Genomic DNA, 18,572 nt, shown 5'->3' with positions numbered 1-18,572 from the left:
CAGATGGACTACAGTCTGTAACTGTAGAACTACAAAGTGCACCTATATAGTAAGTGGAGCTGATAAAATGGGGTGGACAATGTAGCGTAGAAGCAAGTGAGTGTGTGTCATAATGTATATATATATATATATATATATATATATACAAACACAATTACATATGTGTTTGTGTCCACAGAGCACCCGGAGCGCTGTGCGCTGTATTTCATGTGCGGTGTGTGCGCGGGCCTGTTCCTCACGCTCTTCGCACTGGTGGTGCAGATTTCCTGCCGGACAGACTGCAGACGGAGGCATGCGGTCAGCAGGAAGCGCCCGCGGCCGGCCGAGTCGGAAAGCGACAGCAGTGGCTCGGACTCGGACTGGGACTCTGGCTCGGACCTGTCGGCACGACGGCACCGGCGCTTCGAGCGCACACTCAACACCAACATCTTCACTTCCGCTGAGGAGTTGGAGCGAGCACAGAGGCTGGAGGAGAGAGAGAGGATCATCCGCGAGATCTGGATGAACGGACAGCCGGACATACCGGGCACTCGCAGCCTCAACCGATACTATTAATGTCCTCACAGCTGTGCTGCAAGCGCACACACACACTAGGGCTGCAACTGTCAGTCGATTACGGAGTAAAGTTTGTTGTTTATTTTGGAAGCATCACTCTAGACACCTCCAGAAGTGTAGGGGGCGATAGGGTTTCATTTAAAAAGCACTCTACATTGCTCAAATGTTCATATGATTCACACAGTCATTCTGACAAATTGTAATACACAAAAGGAAGTGTAGGGGGCGATATTGCTCTGACTGTTTCATTTACAAAGCATATTATAATGGTCTATAATATTTATATGATCCTTGCTGTCATTTTGACAGCTCTGTTATGTTCATAAAGTCATTCTAACAAATTGTAATACACTACATGAAGCATAGGGCGCGATACGCTTCAACTGTTTAATTTAAAAAGGCTCTATAATGTTCATAGGATCTGCGCAACCATTCTGATAGATTGCAATACCATACATGAACCTTAGGGGGCATGAATATTGCTCCTACTGTTTCATTTAAAAAGCACTCTATAATGTTCTATAATGTTCATATGATCCGCACAGTCATTTTGACAGATTGTGATACACGACAGGAACCATAGGGGGCGATATGGCTCCTACTGTTTCATTTAAAAAGCACTCTGTAATGTTCTATAATGTTTATATAATCCGCACAGTCATTCTGACAGATTGTAATACACAACAGGAAACCATAGGGGGCGCTACTGTAGCTCCTACTCTTTCATTTCAAAAGCTCTCTGTAATGCTTTATAATGTTCACATGATGCACAGGGTCCATCTGACAGATTGCAGTACACTACGGGAAATGTAGAGGGCGACATGGCTTCTGTTGTTTCACTGCATAACAAAAGAAGAAACCGCTTGGTGCGCAGATGGAACTTTTAACGATGGAACCGAAGTAACCGAAGAGGACGTAATGGTTAGATTAGTCGATTTATTGAACACAGTAATGGATTTTACTAATAATCGCTAGTTGCAGCCCTAACCCTAACACCGCCCAGGCTGTGTGTTGTCCTGATTAGCGTTGGCCATAGCTGGGAGTTGTAGTTTTCCGAAAGGACACACAGAAGACTACAACACAGACTGTAATGGCCTGCTATGTGTGTGTGTGTTTGCTTGATATCTTACACACTTCCAGGCCTTTGCGGTGAGAATAAGCTCCTCAGCCTGGTAAGCTTGACACTTCCACCGAGCTGAGATCAAAGGTCATCTACATATGACCACCACCACCTCTCTTCTGCTGAGGCTCATGGGAGATGTAGTCTGAAGACTGTAGGATGTTTTTTTGGCAGCAATTTGGAGTTTGAGGCAGCTCTGAAAGACAAAATAAGCTCTAAACAGTTCCAGCACCCTGATTGGTCCTTTCCTTCTGCCCGTCAGAACTGGAGGCGGGCTTCTGCAAGGCAAGACCAAGGACACTGGCCGGGTCTAAGGACTATTCATAAATATGACCCTGGTCAAGTGGTGCTGTCTTTGAACGTTACCTGAAAAAAAAAGAAGAGAGAAAATATATATATGAACAAAAAATGCTTGGAATTCATCTCAGCCCTTATAAAATATATTTTGAATATTTAATAGTTTTTTTTCCTATTGTTGTTTTGTTTTGTTCTTTTCCTGAATTATTATGAAATATTTTTATACTGTGGCAGCGTTCATGTGATAGCTCAGGGATGTAATCCGAGTGTTTCTGTGTCAAATGGTACTATTTTGTATTCCTAAAAACGGGATGTACTTTGCTGAAAAAGTGTCTGCAGGAAATATCCAGAAGTGTAAACCTCAAAGAGGTTGAGGCCTAGCGTTTTTACATTTGCATAGGCTTTATTATGCATAGAAGCTGAGTGCCTTATAACATTGGAGATATAGCATAGTAGAACTGCTTGTGTTGAATGAACTCTTACCATGTCCAGTTAATTCAGTTTGGTAAGAGTTAAAAGAGAATTCCACTGATTTTTTTGCAAATGTCTGCATAGTAAATTTGTTGAGACTGAATTACTTAAACAAAGTCATTCAGAGTGGTTTGATAGACTCAGACATCCTACTTTGGTGGTGGTAGGAACCAGGGGTTATGATGTCTACAACACAAATATAGGCATTTTATTTATTAATCCAAAATGTCCAAAATTAGTTTTTGTAAAATGTTAATAATGGTGCTAAATTTCAACTATTAAACTATAAACTATTATTACTACTATTATTAACTATTATAACTATTATAAAATAATGTCTCTGGCAGCGTTTTCATAATCAATTTGTATAACAGCTTTCTGTGATGCAGCTTTGGTAGCTATTAAACTCTTCAGACGTCTGGTTCCTATCACTACCACTGTGAACAATTCTGACTCTGTACGTTTCTTTAAAACAGAGCTCTTCACATCAAACCACTCTGAATGACTTTGTTTACATCTCCACCATTAAATAATGCAGAAATGTAAAAATATTCAATGGAATTCACCTTTAATTCCTCACTGGTGGTTTTACTGTGTATGATACAATATAGATGCAATGAGTCAATCAGTGATTTATTTATTGATTGATCAAACTATGCTAATGCAATCTTTGTTACAGTTCCCTTGCCTTCTTATTTGTTATAAACTGTTCTGGCCATGTAACACGGAACATGGCGTGCATCATTGTATCTGACAGGTGTATATACATTAGGCTATATAGGTTTGAGTATCTATTCTCTTAAGTTTATCTACAGTCAAAGCTTCCCAGTGGATTTTTTGTCCATGAGAGAAGAGAAACAGAACCGAAAAGGGTTAGAAATAATCACCAACAAGCACTAGTGAAGTTATTCGTCACAAATTGGACCTCCTTCTGCTCTGGGGCTCCACTGGGACGCTTAAGAATTTCAGTTTCCCTGTATTAAAAGCACAGAGATGAAGTAGCCCAGATTTTTCCTTGCCCTTGTCCTGGTTTGCTGTAGGTTTTTTCTGCTTTGACCTGAATTCCGGACTTGATTTTCATAGGAAAAAGTGTCTGGGATGTTCTAAGACCATGAAATGAAATTCTAGGACCATAAAAGCTGTTTTTGTACTCTTACTTGCTCTATTTGCAACCACTGCCTTACCTGCTTTAACCAAATTTTAACCTGTGCTTGGAATAAATTTCAAATGAACTATAAAATGGCTTCTTGGTTTTGGCAGAGAATTTGTAATCAGGAGAATTGTCACTCAGTAATGACCGCCGGGTTTGTCGACACTAGAGGGCGCTCCCGTGTGAGTCTAAAATGAATGGGTTATTATGGAGCGTTTGAGCGAAGTCATCATTTGTAAATGCTTAAACATTTTTCTATAGATGAATGCTTTCATTTCCTGGACACAGAACAATGTAAACACCAATATTATATTTTTGTGCACTTTTAAACTCCAGTTATAGGACTTCATAACAACACCCCGTGTAGGTTCATGACATCAGTGAGTACGAATCGCTTCACCAAAGTCCTTATAGGAAAGTCTGTTCACTTGGTGGCCATCTTTATTTGCAACACCGCCGGGCAGTTTTTTCCATCCATACAAGCCCAGACTCCCATCTCTTTGAATGGGGAGAGACCAAAATACTCACTGTTTCAAAAACATATTTGAAATCAACAGTAAAATCTGTCTACAGCAGTAAAATCTGTTTCTAACGTTTGGCACAGTAACGCACAAAAAACCAAGATTTTCCGGGTTGTTTTGGTTACTGTGTTTGCGCAGATCTCCACAATGAAGGGGGGGGGGGTTTCCCCGCTCGCACCACAGTATTGTCAACCCTTCTCCTCTGGCGCTGGAACCAGCAAGCTGATTGCTGGTAAATAATGCCAACCAATCAGCGCTCAGTAGCAGTAATGCTAAGCAATCAGGACTCAGTAGCAGTAATGCCAACCAATCAGCCCTCAGTAGCAGTAATGCCAACCAATCAGCGCTCAGTAGCAGTAATGCCAACCAATCAGCCCTCAGTAGCAGTAATGCCAACCAATCAGCGCTCAGTAGCAGTAATGCTAAGCAATCAGGACTCAGTAGCAGTAATGCCAACCAATCAGGACTCAGTAGCAGTAATGCCAACCTATCAGCACTCAGTAGCAGTAATGCTAAGCAATCAGCACTCAGTAGCAGTAATGCTAAGCAATCAGGACTCAGTAGCAGTAATGCCAACCAATCAGGACTCAGTAGCAGTAATGCCAACCAATCAGGACTCAGTAGCAGTAATGCCAACCTATCAGCACTCAGTAGCAGTAATGCTAAGCAATCAGCACTCAGTAGCAGTAATGCTAAGCAATCAGCACTCAGTAGCAGTAATGCTAAGCAATCAGGACTCAGTAGCAGTAATGCCAACTAATCAGCACTCAGTAGCTGTGATACCAGCTAATCAGCACTCAGTAGCAGTAACGCCAACTAATCAGCACTCAGTAGCAGTAACGCCAAACAGTCAGCACTCAGTAGCTGTAATGCCAACCAATCAGCGCTCAGTAGCAGTAATGCCAACCAATCAGCACTCAGTAGCTGTGATGCCAACCAATCAGCACTCAGTAGCAGTAACGCCAACTAATCAGCACTCAGTAGCAGTAATGCCAACCAATCAGCACTCAGTAGCTGTGATGCCAACCAATCAGCACTCAGTAGCAGTAACGCCAACTAATCAGCACTCAGTAGTAGTAACGCCAACTAATCAGCACTCAGTAGCTGTGATGCCAACTAATCAGCACTCAGTAGCAGTAACACCAACCAATCAGCACTCAGTAGCAGTAACGCCAAACAATCAGCACTCAGTAGCAGTAATGCCAACTAATCAGCACTCAGTAGCAGTAACACCAACTAATCAGCACTCAGTAGCTGTGATGCCAACCAGTCAGCACTCAGTAGCAGTAATGCCAACTAATCAGCACTCAGTAGCAGTAACGCCAACCGTCAGCACTCAGTAGCAGTAGTACTAACTAATCAGCACTCAGAAGCAGTAACGCCAACTAATCAGCACTCAGTAGCTGTGATGCCAACTAATCAGCACTCAGTAGCAGTAACGCCAACTAATCAGCACTCAGTAGCTGTAATGCCAACTAATCAGCACTCAGTAGCTGTGATGCCAACTAATCAGCACTCAGTAGCAGTAACGCCAACTAATCAGCACTCAGTAGCTGTAATGCCAACTAATCAGCACTCAGTAGCTGTGATGCCAACTAATCAGCACTCAGTAGCAGTAACGCCAACTAATCAGCACTCAGTAGCTGTAATGCCAACTAATCAGCACTCAGTAGCAGTAACGCCAACTAATCAGCACTCAGTAGCTGTAATGCCAACTAATCAGCACTCAGTAGCAGTAATGCCAACTAATCAGCACTCAGTAGCAGTAACGCCAACTAATCAGCACTCAGTAGCTGTAATGCCAACTAATCAGCACTCAGTAGCAGTAATGCCAACTAATCAGCACTCAGTAGCAGTAACGCCAACCGTCAGCACTCAGTAGCAGTAGTACTAACTAATCAGCACTCAAAAGCAGTAACGCCAACTAATCAGCACTCAGTAGCTGTGATGCCAACTAATCAGCACTCAGTAGCAGTAACGCCAACTAATCAGCACTCAGTAGCAGCAATGCTATAGCGTTCTACTGCCTAAAACCTGTTTGCCGTAGAAAAAAGGCAATTTACAGGTACATTTTCTTTGCTTTTTTAGTGAAATACATCCTTCTACTTTCCAAAATTAAAGAAAAGTCCAGGACAAACAGTTAAAAAGTATTTTAACTTTTCGGTTTTAGCCGTTCGCTCTACTCACCCCCATTCATTGAGGGCTTGCTCGCGGGCGCCCTCTGGCGTTTCGTAGTCGTGTTTTTGATAGAACGGGAGGACTAGGACGCGCCCAGGCTCCCCTTTAAACCGGCTCTGGTTTTGAGTTAGTGTGGGGCGACATCTACTGGTCAAATGTATATTGCACATAAAAAAGACATTCCTGTATGTAAGGGATGTTATAAAATGTGAAGATATTGGGCTTTGTATAAAAAAAATAAATAAAAAAAAAATAAAAAAAAACCTTATAGTTTATAAAAGTTTGTAATTTTTCAAACGTTTTAGGAAGTTAATAAAGGAATTTAAATTAACCGTTTACTATCTCCATAGAAACCACTACCGGCTCTTGGTTGCCAAGGATACCAAAGCTAATAAACAAACGTCCTCAGGCCGCCGGTCAGTCTGCTGTGCTGAAATGTCTCAGGGGAATCGGGTTTTTGCTCGTAGACTGCATTTAATCGGACTACTTTAGATCTAAACGAAACAGACGTTTAAAAAGTAACTGAGGAGTCTGTTTATGAAGAATACTCGTAATGGCTGCCCACACCACGCACGGACTTCCTTTCCTGCCTGGAAACAGCTTTCGGGACACAACGGTGAGAAAAGGAGATGTAATAGCTGTAACACTGTGGCTCATAGTCACTGGAAGCAGAGCTAATTTATTCAGTGAAATGTTCTGATGTTGGTCAGACAAGACAAGTGAGTTCCACTGTAGGTTAGCTAAGTGTGTGCCTTAAAGGGGAACTCCACCGATTTTCCAAATTTCTTGCATTATTACATGGTTAAGATGTAAACAGAGTCATTCTGGGTGGTTTGGAGTGAAACGCTCTGTTTTAGAGGAACTTACAGAGTCAGAGCTGTTCACAGTGGTGGTGATAGGAACCAGACGTCCACCTCTAAAAGCTCCCTCACAGAAAGTTACTACATTAAATGGTTATGAATTCACTGCCTGATGACTGAGACACTGTTTTATGATAGTTTTGTGACAAAGTTTCGGCTTTCATTAATTTATTTGAATCTTTTCATGGTGGAGGGATACAAGAAGGGTGTTGTGAGGCAAAATAGTCCCCAGATAAAACCTTTTTTTTCTCAGATTTATCACTATTTTACCATCATAAACATACATATTAAAACCTCAGAAGACTCGTGTTGGTTCACTGGTGGTTTTGGATAGTAAATAAAAAGGTTATATTTGTGTTGCAGTCATGGCGACCCCTGGTTCCCATCACCACCACTGTAAAGAAATGTGAGTTGGTTACTTTCTCTACAAATGACCCATTTCATGTTAAACCACTCTGAATGACTTTGCTTATATCTCAACCACTGAATTATGCAGACATTTTGAAAAAAAAACAGTAGCCTTTCTCTTTAATATGACCAAATAATGTGGGTTCACAAACATCTTAAAGGGGAATCCCACTGATTTTCAAAATTTCTTACAGTTACTGACAGTAATCTGACATGTAATCAAAGTAACTCAGAGTGTTTTGATGTGTAATGATTAATTATAGAGAAATTTATTGATTTGGAATTCTTCACAGTATTGGTGATAGGAACCAGGGGTTGCCCTGTCTACAATACAAATGTAGTCATTTTACATTTAATCATCCAAAACCACCAGTGAGCCAATGTGATACTTATAAAGGTAAAATAGAGGTGAAACCAACAAAAAATACATTTCTTTAGGTACTGTTTTGCCTCACAGCACACTGCATGTAACTTGAATGGAAACTTTCTTAAAACTGATGTAAAACAATATCTCACACATCAGGCGGTGTATTCACAAACATTTAATGTAATAACTTTCTGAGAGGGAGCTTTTAGAGGTGGACGTCTGGTTCCTATCACCACCACTGTGAACTATTCTGACTTTGTAAGTTTCTCTAGAACGGAGCGTTTCACACCAAACCACTCTGAATGACTCTGTTTACATCGTATTCATTTAATTATGCAGAAATTTTGAAAATTTAGTGGAGTTCCCCTTTACAAAACCCTGAGACATGTTGATAGCTGGGTACACCACTATTCAAAAGTTTGGAATTAGTGTTTCAGTAACATAAAGCCAGTTTGAGGGCCAATATAAATGTACAAAATCATTAAAAATGTCAGTTTTCAAATAAAATGTAGGAAACTGTTAACACGTTAGATGTGTGCAGAGTGATGAACAGAGCTGTAGATGACTCTAAGAACGCTGCATAGCATTGAGAAGAAGAATTTATTTTTTCCCAAAATACACAAAACAGTAAATAAAATAACTGAAAAGTACATTTTGGGTTTACTATCTAGTTTATAATGTAAATCTATTGAAATCTATGAAAGTTAGAAGTTATAATATTTAAAGTAATAATAAAAAATGATAATATATGATGATACATAAGATGTTTTCACAATACACTACAATATTGTGATGTAATTTGTCACAAAAAAATGATAAATATCGCATTTCCCACCCGTTATATCATTGCTGTCAGAAGAAAACCTCCTACCTCCATTTTTGTCATTTTTCAGTTTTTGGCATAATTTGAAAATGTCTGTTGTCCTTTACATTTTTTGTAAATATTATGAAGAATGGACCTAAAGAAACGGCCCAAAATGACTTGGAAACAACTCTGATTCCATTGACTTACATTAAAAGTAAAGTAGGTTTTTTCCTTCTCCTGTAAAGTTACCATTTCGGGGATATGAAGTTTTCTTCCGACAGCAGTGATACGATGATTGATTCCAAGCATTTGGATGGTGACGTATGTACTTGTATCCAAGCTAACCTCACTCTGTCCCTTTCAGAAATCAGCCTTCCACAGGCCACAAACTCTGTCCTATAAGAACGGCTATGCGCTGCCCCTCCGGCCCACGGTGGGTATCGGCCAGCAACCCCTGCTCTCAGAGCACATCAACCAAAACGAGATGAAGCAGCTGTCCAGCCAAACCCCCACCCTCACCTACGGCACCCTCAGGCGAAGCCCCCCACTGGACTTCATCCCTGCCCACGTCGCTTATGACAAGAAGGTAAACAAGAAGGTTACAGGCCTGTGGCTTTGGTTCACATACGCTCAGGAAATGATGTAAATCAAATATAGACAAGGTCTGCCTTAATACAAGTGTTGAGCCGAGACATGTTTGATGTCTTTGATTCTTTAGTTTTGCACTGGAGCTCTGAGGCTAATGTGGCTAACAAACAATGGAAGTCTATGTCATGCAGAATGTGAGTTCATTACACTGGGTTTCCGCTGGCTGAATATGAGTGTTAAGAGAGCATTCCCTGCAAAATCCAATTGAAATGTAGTCTTGCTGAGTCAATAGCTATGAAATGAATGTTATTTTTTAATAATCAGAAATTTTACATATCGCTGCTGTCGTAAGAAAACATCGTATCTCCATTTTTGTCGTTTTTCTGTTTTGACATAATTTGAAAATACCTGATGCCCTTTACACTGTTTGTAAATTTCATGAAGAATGGACCTAAAGAAACATCCCCAAATGACTTGGGAAAAAGTCTGGTTCCATTGACTTACATTAAAAGTAAGCAGGTTTTTTCCTTCTCCTGTAAAATTAGCATTTGGGAGATACAAGGTTTTCTTCTGACATCAGCGATTTACTCATATTTTCCAAAATGCTGAACATTGCATTGCAAAGGTTGTCGATTAACACCTGCAGTCAACATCAATAATTCCTTATAAACATCAAACCAGTAATCGTGCCACTTGTATTTTAAAATTTGGGGGCAAAAATTATGTTGATGATGTGTGTATGAGTTTTTGCCGCTGTCCTTCCGTGTCACATGGAAATGTTAGAAAAGCAGAATGAATCATACACACAGCTGCAAGTACAAATGGTGAAATCACCTGCCTTCTGATTGGGTAGATACATTGCGTTGGCCACATGTGTGGTTTTAAAGTGGTGGCCGGGGTGGCCAGTGCCTTTCCTTAAATCTGATTGGCCACCCCAAAATTTTTGCAGTGGGACGGGTGTTTGGACCTTTAAGAGGGGAGCTGTTTTGCTGTCAGCAATTGGTGAACAACTGTCCAACCTTTCCACTGCTCCCTTCACCCGCCCACACATTCTGATAGCCACCCTGCCGAAACTCCCTGCCACCCATGATCAGCGAAACCAACCCTTCCCACTGAAAATAAACAGGATTTGCTCCAGCACTAAAACCAAAGAAGGAAACTTGACATCAAACATGTCTTGGCTGAACATTTTGGAATAAGTCGTGCATTTTAGCTTTTTGGTCAACCACTGTTTTACCCTATTCTACTGTCCTACGGCCTCCCCTAGGTGCTGCGTTTCTACGGTTACTTCCGGCAGGAAGTGCTGCATTCTCCGGAGGAGCATGTCCGCATGCGTCCCGTGGAGATCTACTACTACCTGGAGGATGACAGCATGTGCGTGATGGAGCCGGAGGTGGAAAACTCGGGAATTCCACAGGGCAAACTGATCAAACGCCACAGACTGCCCAAAAACCAGCAGGGGGAGCACTACCACTGGAAGGACCTGAACCTCGCCATGGACCTGAGCGTGTACGGCACTGTGTACAGAATCACACACTGTGACCCCTTCACCCAGGTACACACACACACATTCACCTCTTACCTTCACTCAGGGGCATCAAACATGCTGCACAATTATGGTATTTATTTGGCCCGCCAGTAACTGTGTGTGTGTGTGTGTGTGTGTGTGTGTGTGTAGGAGTTTATGGAAAGCCAGGGCATAGTTCTGAACGACCCTGAGCCGACCCCCAGTGACCCCTACATGAGCCACCGGACTCAACCCGAGCGCTCCTACATCACTCCATCAGACTATGACAACCTCAAACAGTTCCTCACAAAGGACCGCAAGGTAACACACATGCTCACTATGGCCCGATACACCAGCACGTTTTCAGACCTGGAGCAGGTTGTAGGTTAACTACGACGGTCTTAACTGCTGAGGTGGTCACAGTTAAGATCATCACAGTTAAGAACATTGTGACACAGTAGGAAGCTGTAAAAAAGAAATGTTAGGTATGTGAATGATTGTCTATCTGTATGTGCATGTAGGTGTTGCGGTTCTTCGCTCTTTGGGACGACTCTGACTCTCTGTATGGAGAGAAGCGTGCAGTGACAGTGCAGTATTACCTGGTGGACGATTCGGTGGAGATCCGTGAGGTTCCAAAGCCGAACAGCGGCAGAGATCCCTTCCCCGTCCTGCTCCGCAGACAGAGAATACCCAAACATATCAAAGCAGCCAGCCGTGAGTGGCTTATATATCATATACACGCTTATTTTTATGCAATGCCAGGATGTGGGTGGGGTCATGTAACACTGATGTGGTGGTGGTGTGTTAGTGTGTGTTGCGCTGGTCTGAGTGGATCAGACACAGCAGTGCTTCTGGAGTTTTTAAACACTGTGTCCACTCACTGTCCACTCTATTAGACACTCCTACCTTGTCAGTCCACCTCGTAGATATAATGTCAGAGACGACAGCTCATCTGCTGCTGCACAGTTTGTGTTGGTCATCCTCTAGTCCTTCATCAGTGGTCACAGGACGCTGTTGGCTGGATATTTTTGGTTGGTGGACTATTCTCAGTCCAGCAGTGACACTGAGGTGTTTAAAAACTCCAGCAGCACTGCTGTGTTGATCCACTCAGACCAGCGCAACACACACTAACACACCACCACCACGTCAGTGTTACTGCAGTGCATGTACATAGTGTTAACGTTTCATAAAGTGAGGACCAACAGAAATGGTCCAAAATGACCCATTTTCTGTTGAGCTTTTTGAGTAGAATTTGCAGATGTAATCCAGAATTTGTTGCACCATCAGTGACAGCAGTGATGGCAAGGTGTCCTATTCCAATAGGAGCAAAACAACCCCAAACCCTGATACTACAAGGCCACCATTGTATATAAGAATGCGTTCTTAAAGACTTGCATGGTTAAATTAAGGGTTAAATAAAAATTGTAAAATAAATATAAAAATGACTACCACTGCCATGTTTCACAGTTGGTTTAAGGCTCTTATGCTGGAATGCAGTGTTCGGTTTTTGCCGGACATTTTTCTTATCGCTGTTGTTGGAACAAAACCTCATATGTCCAGAATGGTAACTTTCCAGAAGGAGGAAAAAACATGCTTTACTTTTAATGTAAGTCAATGGAACCAGACATTTTTCCAAGTGTTTTTGGGCCGTTTCTTTTAGTCCAGTCATCATGAAATTTGTACAATGTAAAGAGCAACAGGCATCTTCAAATTATGTTAAAACCTGAAAAACGAGATAGAGATACAAGGTTTTCTTCTGACAACAGCGTTATTTAAGCCATGAAGTTCAATTTTTGCTTTTTCAGTGCACACAGCATTCTTTTGGTAGTATTCTGGTATTCCAGGTGGTTTCTAGAAAATCTCCTTTGACCGAGAGATGGCATGCGCTCACTTATTTTCCTTTGACTTCCCCCTTTTGTATGTTTTTATAATCCTTAACTGGCTTATCTTACATCTAATATCCTCCAAGTGTCTCCTGAAAAATTAATAACTTGTACTCAATGTTTTTTATATAATTAAATACATTAAGGGTGGTTTCTGACGTTTGCACAGTACTGCAAATCTAAGTATTTACATGTAATAATAAATTAGAAAAACAGACCCTTTTACAGATTTTTTCCTTTTCTTCTTTCTCTCAGAGTCCTTCCCTAGTTGTGTTCTGGAAGTGTCTCCACAGGAAGTTCAAGAATATTACCTTCCAAAGGACTTCAAGGTCGGGGAGGAGCTGAGGCTGCTGGGAAAGCGTTTCCTGCTGTATGACTGTGACGAGTTCACCCGGGGGTACTACGAGCAGCATCACCCTGACATCCCTCTTAAGCCCCTCCCCCTGGATGAGAAATCCCAAGAAGATTACAAGAGGGTGAATAATCTTTCTACTTCATCTGCCTAATCTTAGTCTTGACCTCTGTCCCTCCACTTTGTAGTTTAGCTTGGAAAAGATTTCTAAAATTATTTATTGGGGGTGTATTTATTGTGGTAACATCAACATATCACAGTATTCTTAATTGTTTTCGACTTTAAACTATACAATAGCTAAGTCACTACTTTACAAAACAGTTCAAGGGGAATTCCACCATGTTTTCAAAATTTCTGCATAATTCATGTTAAGATGTGAACAAAACCATTTAATGTGGTTTAAAGAGAAAATTAACAACTGAGACCAGAAGTTTGAGTTTAATGCCTCTAAAAGCTCCTTCACAGAAGGTTCTTACATGAAATGATTACGGATACATTGCCTGAGACGTGAGGCACTGTTTTGTGATCAAATTTGGCCCAAAATTTGCCACTGTAGGGAAAAAATATCCCCAAAGAATTTTGTTTTTCAATTTTTATGCACTAGTTTTTCATCATCAATATTACACATTTAAAAAGTCAGTAGATTCACTGGTGGTTTTGGATAGTTACTAAAATTTTATTTGGCATTGATTGATATAATACAGAGCCTTGCTGGTGACATCCCGTATAAATAAAAAAAAAAAAGGTGTGGGAATGAAATAATTAAGTCGTGGCCTTGACTATGTAGGGTGTGGGAATGAGATCATGCCTTATTAAGCTGTGGTCAAGGCTTGGTTATCTCATTGCCATGCCTTACTAAGTTGTGGCCACGCATGAGGATCTCGTTCCCACGCCCTACTAAGTCACGGCCATGACTTAATAATCTCGTTCCCATGTCTTATTAAGTCATGGCCACACATTATTTTTATTGATACAGGATGTCAACAGCAGGGCCCAGTAATATGATAAAGCTAAACTTGTCCGTTTTATCTCAGCACGGCCGTCTTTGTGGAGAGGTGTGAATTGTTTTCACAGCAGGGGGTTCTCACCCCTCCCCTTTCACCCCTTATTGCTCACCAGCAGCTCAACACAGAGTCACAACACTTCACACACGGAGAGACAACAGTGTCCTAGTTTATCTGATAACACAGTTATGGTAATATATATTATAATTGATTATATCATTTCAAAATATCCATGTTGATTTCCAGAACTAGGGGGCCTGCAAACAGTGACTGTGTAATCTAAAAGATGATGTTTTTAGTAATCTACTAAAATTTTCATTTGTCCTTCCCTTGCAATACACACACACACACACACACACACACAGGTAATCCCACCATACAATGGCTTCGGCTCTCTGGAGGACTCTCTGCAGAACTGTCTGTCTCTGATTCCTGAACCGCCCAAGAAAGACCTGATGAAACTCCTCGAGAACGACCATAAAGTACTGCGCTACGCTGCCAGACTGGTGAGAGCACATACACATCAGTCCAGCTCTAGCATTTGGATGATGTGATACACTGTAAGCAATAGATCAGTCCTGTGTTATCGCAAACAGCATCACAAGCTGATGGTGAGTACAGCAGATCATCACAGCTGTGATGTTATTCACTACAACACACAACCTCCAGTTGTTCCATTGGTTTTTTTTACAACAGTTCTGCAAAATGAAGAAAAACTCAGGCAAAAAACCCTGAACATTGTTCAGTCAAAGTTGCTTTAATATTGGCAATACTGTCTGCCAAAAAGTACCCTTTTACACATAGAGCCATTAAACTACCACAATATCAGGTTCAGCTCAGCTTTTTCGGTATGTGCCAGATGACTCTGAATGTGGTTTTGTTCTTTCCCATCTTGACCTCTGAATTTTAATCTGTTCATCTCTGACTAATTATAGTTTGTTTAGTTATTCCGCCATCACAGCTGCTAAACAAGAAGCTTGGTTACAGGATCAGAATCTAATGCCATCACAGTGTTGGCGTCAGAATCCTACCAAACAGTCTGTAGGTGAAATGTTAATTAACAGATGTTATTTAGTACATCCATCTTCTGTTTTTGTATGTTGTAAAGCAGAAACTAGAAAAGATTAGCTGCAGCGAGTTGTAACTTACCAATTGTTGCTCAGTGGCTGCAGTTATTGTGAAAAGAATGTGCTGCAATACAAATAAGAGCACAAGTAGAACCCTTCTCAACCAATCAGGTGTACTCAGAGCTAACAGTTGTGAAAATGTGTTATTTGTAATGGCACTACATTGGTAATAATAATAATAGTAATAATAATAATAATACACAGTGCTTAATTTTAGGCTGCTTTCAAACAGTTAAAAGAATGAAATCTCACTGTTTGCGTGCAGGACTCCCAGAATCCTCAGGACGAGGGCCGCCGCTTTGTCCTCTCCTATTTCCTGTCCAACGACATGGTCAGCATCTTCGAGACGTCCAGACGGAACTCCGGCATCATTGGTGGAAAGTTCCTGGAAAAGACACGCATCCCCAAACCAGGAAGCACTGCGGAAAACCCGGAATACTACGGCCCGGCTGACTTCGCCATAGGAGCCACTGTGGAGGGTGAGAGCAACCGAACCTCTGGAACATACCAACATCAGGCATGTCCAGTTCTGGTCCTTGAGGTCCAGAGCTTAGGTTGTGCTCTAACACTGTTCAAACCAGTCTTCAGGGCCGGTCCACATTTTTTGCTCTAATCTCGCTCCAAACATGTGCCTTTTAAGGGCATATATATCATAGAAAACCAAATTTTCCTTGCTATACTAAAAGTTTGAAATATTTTGTAAACAAGACTCCAAATGTACCATTCACTTCCCACACCATACAGCCCAAATATGGAAACAAGGCTGCAAAAACAGCCCATTTTGAATTTGTTGTTTTTGTGAGGTCACAAAAACCAACATATTTACATACAGTCATGTGCAGAAGTTTGAACATCACCAGTGAAATTACACATTTGATTTTCTAAGTAAAAATACGTGAACACATCCTCTACAAAGAATAAACTTAAATATGACATTTTCCTGCAAATATTAGTGCACATTTTCTATTTCTTTTGTTTTACATAATGGAAAAAATGAAACATAAAGCAAAAAATGTGCCATAACTTTTACATAGGCCATGTTTCAAGTTTTTAATTAATTCATTTATTTATATTCAGAGCTGAAAAATGTACATTTATTATTTTTGATAAGGTCCATCGTCTGTCAAATATTTGGGGATAATTAGCTTTTTTTTATAATTAACATTTTATTTCCACACACAATCAAGTTCGCAGATACAGTTACCTTGGGACATACATAAAGGTTGGAAAATGGTCTTGTAAAAATGATACATTATAACTGTTTTTTGGTACATAAGCCTATGCAAACATCCTAAGTGGACTTCAGGCTGCCCTTCAGTGCTACCAAGTATTGTTTCTTCAAAGAAACAGTGGAACTTAGTACATCCAGCATCCATCCACACAGGGACTGGAGTCTGTTGAACTTTTCTCTTTTTGGGTCAGTTTGTTCTCAAATAAAATGATAAATCTTCAAATTGAAATTAAACTCAAAAAGGAATTACTTCATTTGAATTGAAACGAGTAAAAGTAGATTATTTAGCCCTCAAAAATGAGAAAAAAAATGAAAAATCTTATCTAACCTGAAAATGTTTCGAGACACGACTGAATCGTATTGAATCAAATTCAAAATTGTGCATATTGTTACACCCCCAGTCATTAATGTCACTAATCTGCTCTTCTTCTGTTCTCCACCACATGCTGACTCCCGTTTTACCCTTATGTGTTGATTAGTGTTTAGGCACCGGTTTGTGTTGACGGACGCTGACCAGTATGTACTCGGCTACCTCGAGTCGGTCGCAGAGCAGGATCGAATCCCGGAGCAGACGCTGTCCTCACTGAGACAGGCTTTAGGTCAGAGCAAAGCGCTGGACTCAAACCACATGCCCCAGAACCTGCCTGAGGCGACCCCAGGTACAGTCACCACAACTGCAGATTGAAAATCAGTCGGTAGGAGTGGACAACATAACGATATTTTGTTAACAAATTGTGTACATCGCAGCCATCATCCACACTTGTAGACACTGGCCAAAGACATTCTTCATAAAACAAAGACAATAAGTGTCACAAAGGTGAAGCACCACTCTTATGAAGCACCAAATGCTATTTTAGGGCTGATATCCTTTTCAGTGCAGGGATTGCTGTGTAGACAGTTATTTGCTGGCGGGTTGTGTATAGTAAGGAGAAAACAAATGGCTAGAAGTGACCTGCCTGCTCCCTGGCTGTGTTTGTATGTGCCTATTTCTGCTTGCGTAAGTAAAAGAGCACCTCTTGTGGCAGAAATAATGGCTTGTCTTGCACCACTATTACCTACGGTGTTCCACAGGGGTCAGTACTAGGGCCAGTTTTATTCAATATTTTAATGCTCCCATCCAGTTACATTTTTCTGGCTGTTTAAATAGTCAAATTTACATGCACACCTACCAGACATGAGTTTGAGGGAGACATGCAGCGTTCAAAACACACAATTCTTTTAAACTTGGTCGACTTGTTACGTAACCTCTAACAGACTTGCTTACGTGGTTTCTGCTATTGAATGACACACTGTTACCTATAAACATGGCCTAAAGTACGTCACGTAGCTAAAAATAGCAGTAGCAGCCATTTTGAGGCCTGAATTTAGTTTAGATTGGCTTTTTTACCAAACTATTCCTTGCTATTGAAGGTTTTTTCTTTGTTTTTTCCTTCACAGATGAAGGACTTCCACCTTCTTCCTGAACTTCTAGACTCCTCCTGCAGCAGAGACGCTCATTCCCTTTTTCAGACGGCTAAAGATTCAGCCGTTTCTATTCTGTATTGCACAATGTCATTTAATCCCTGTCAATACGATGCATGGTTTTCTTTTCATCATCACTGGCTCCAGCATTGCCCCTCTTCATGACATTTCCCAGCTATTTTGCTTTATTGTTTAGTTTCTGCCACTCTGAGGCTAATAATGATGATATAGATGCATCCCTGCATAAATAAACCATGTGAGAACCATTTTGCTTTCTCTGTGAAATTAACGCTGGCATTCAGAGCAATTCTCTTCAACCAGAAAAAAGCCTACAAAGAACGTTCACTCCATTTGTCAAAAAAGATCAATATTTATAAAGCACTGTCATGTACATTCACATAACCCACAAATATATAAAGCACTGTAGTAGAAACTCCATTAATCATAATGTATTATAGAATCTGTGCAACCAGGCATTACAGCTCTGCAAGTGTGTGAGTTCATGCAGGGGTCTGTGTGTGTGTGTGTATCGACGGCCTCGATCAGGTGCAGTACATAAAGCCCAGGGCCTAAAATATGGCCCACCAGTAAACACTATACAGTCCATAAGTACAATGGTTCTCTAACAAACTGAAATACTTGCTCTAATAAACACCTATATAAAACGTCATAGTGCCAGAGGGGTAA

The 18,572-nt window shown here is 40.9% G+C and overlaps 2 protein-coding genes across 3 annotated transcripts in view; both read left to right on the top strand.

Annotated features, from left to right (window-relative positions):
* LOC118815190 (protein eva-1 homolog A) overlaps positions 1-3,683 on the top strand; it is an 84,686-nt gene extending 81,003 nt beyond the window's left edge. For both annotated transcript variants that reach the window (XM_036581139.1, XM_036581141.1), the window contains one exon: positions 179-3,683. In XM_036581139.1, coding sequence (XP_036437032.1) covers positions 179-555 — 377 coding nt within the window. In that variant the 3' untranslated portion in view covers positions 556-3,683. The remainder of the gene's footprint in view (positions 1-178) is intronic.
* Positions 3,684-6,695: 3,012 nt separating this feature from the next.
* On the top strand, positions 6,696-18,225 carry efhc1 (EF-hand domain (C-terminal) containing 1). The gene is made up of 10 exons (XM_036581133.1): positions 6,696-6,908; positions 9,097-9,318; positions 10,588-10,875; positions 10,999-11,148; positions 11,349-11,541; positions 12,966-13,186; positions 14,432-14,572; positions 15,459-15,672; positions 16,904-17,083; positions 17,862-18,225. The coding sequence occupies exons 1-10, from the start codon at positions 6,846-6,848 to the stop codon at positions 17,885-17,887; spliced, it is 1,698 nt and encodes a 565-aa protein (XP_036437026.1). The 5' UTR covers positions 6,696-6,845; the 3' UTR covers positions 17,888-18,225.
* Positions 18,226-18,572: the final 347 nt, after the last annotated feature.

This window comes from Colossoma macropomum, unplaced genomic scaffold, assembly GCF_904425465.1.
Source record: "Colossoma macropomum unplaced genomic scaffold, Colossoma_macropomum, whole genome shotgun sequence".
Lineage (NCBI taxonomy): Eukaryota > Metazoa > Chordata > Actinopteri > Characiformes > Serrasalmidae > Colossoma > Colossoma macropomum.
The sequence above is the reverse complement of the archived record's forward strand: the minus strand, read 5'-3'. Positions and strand labels throughout refer to the sequence as shown.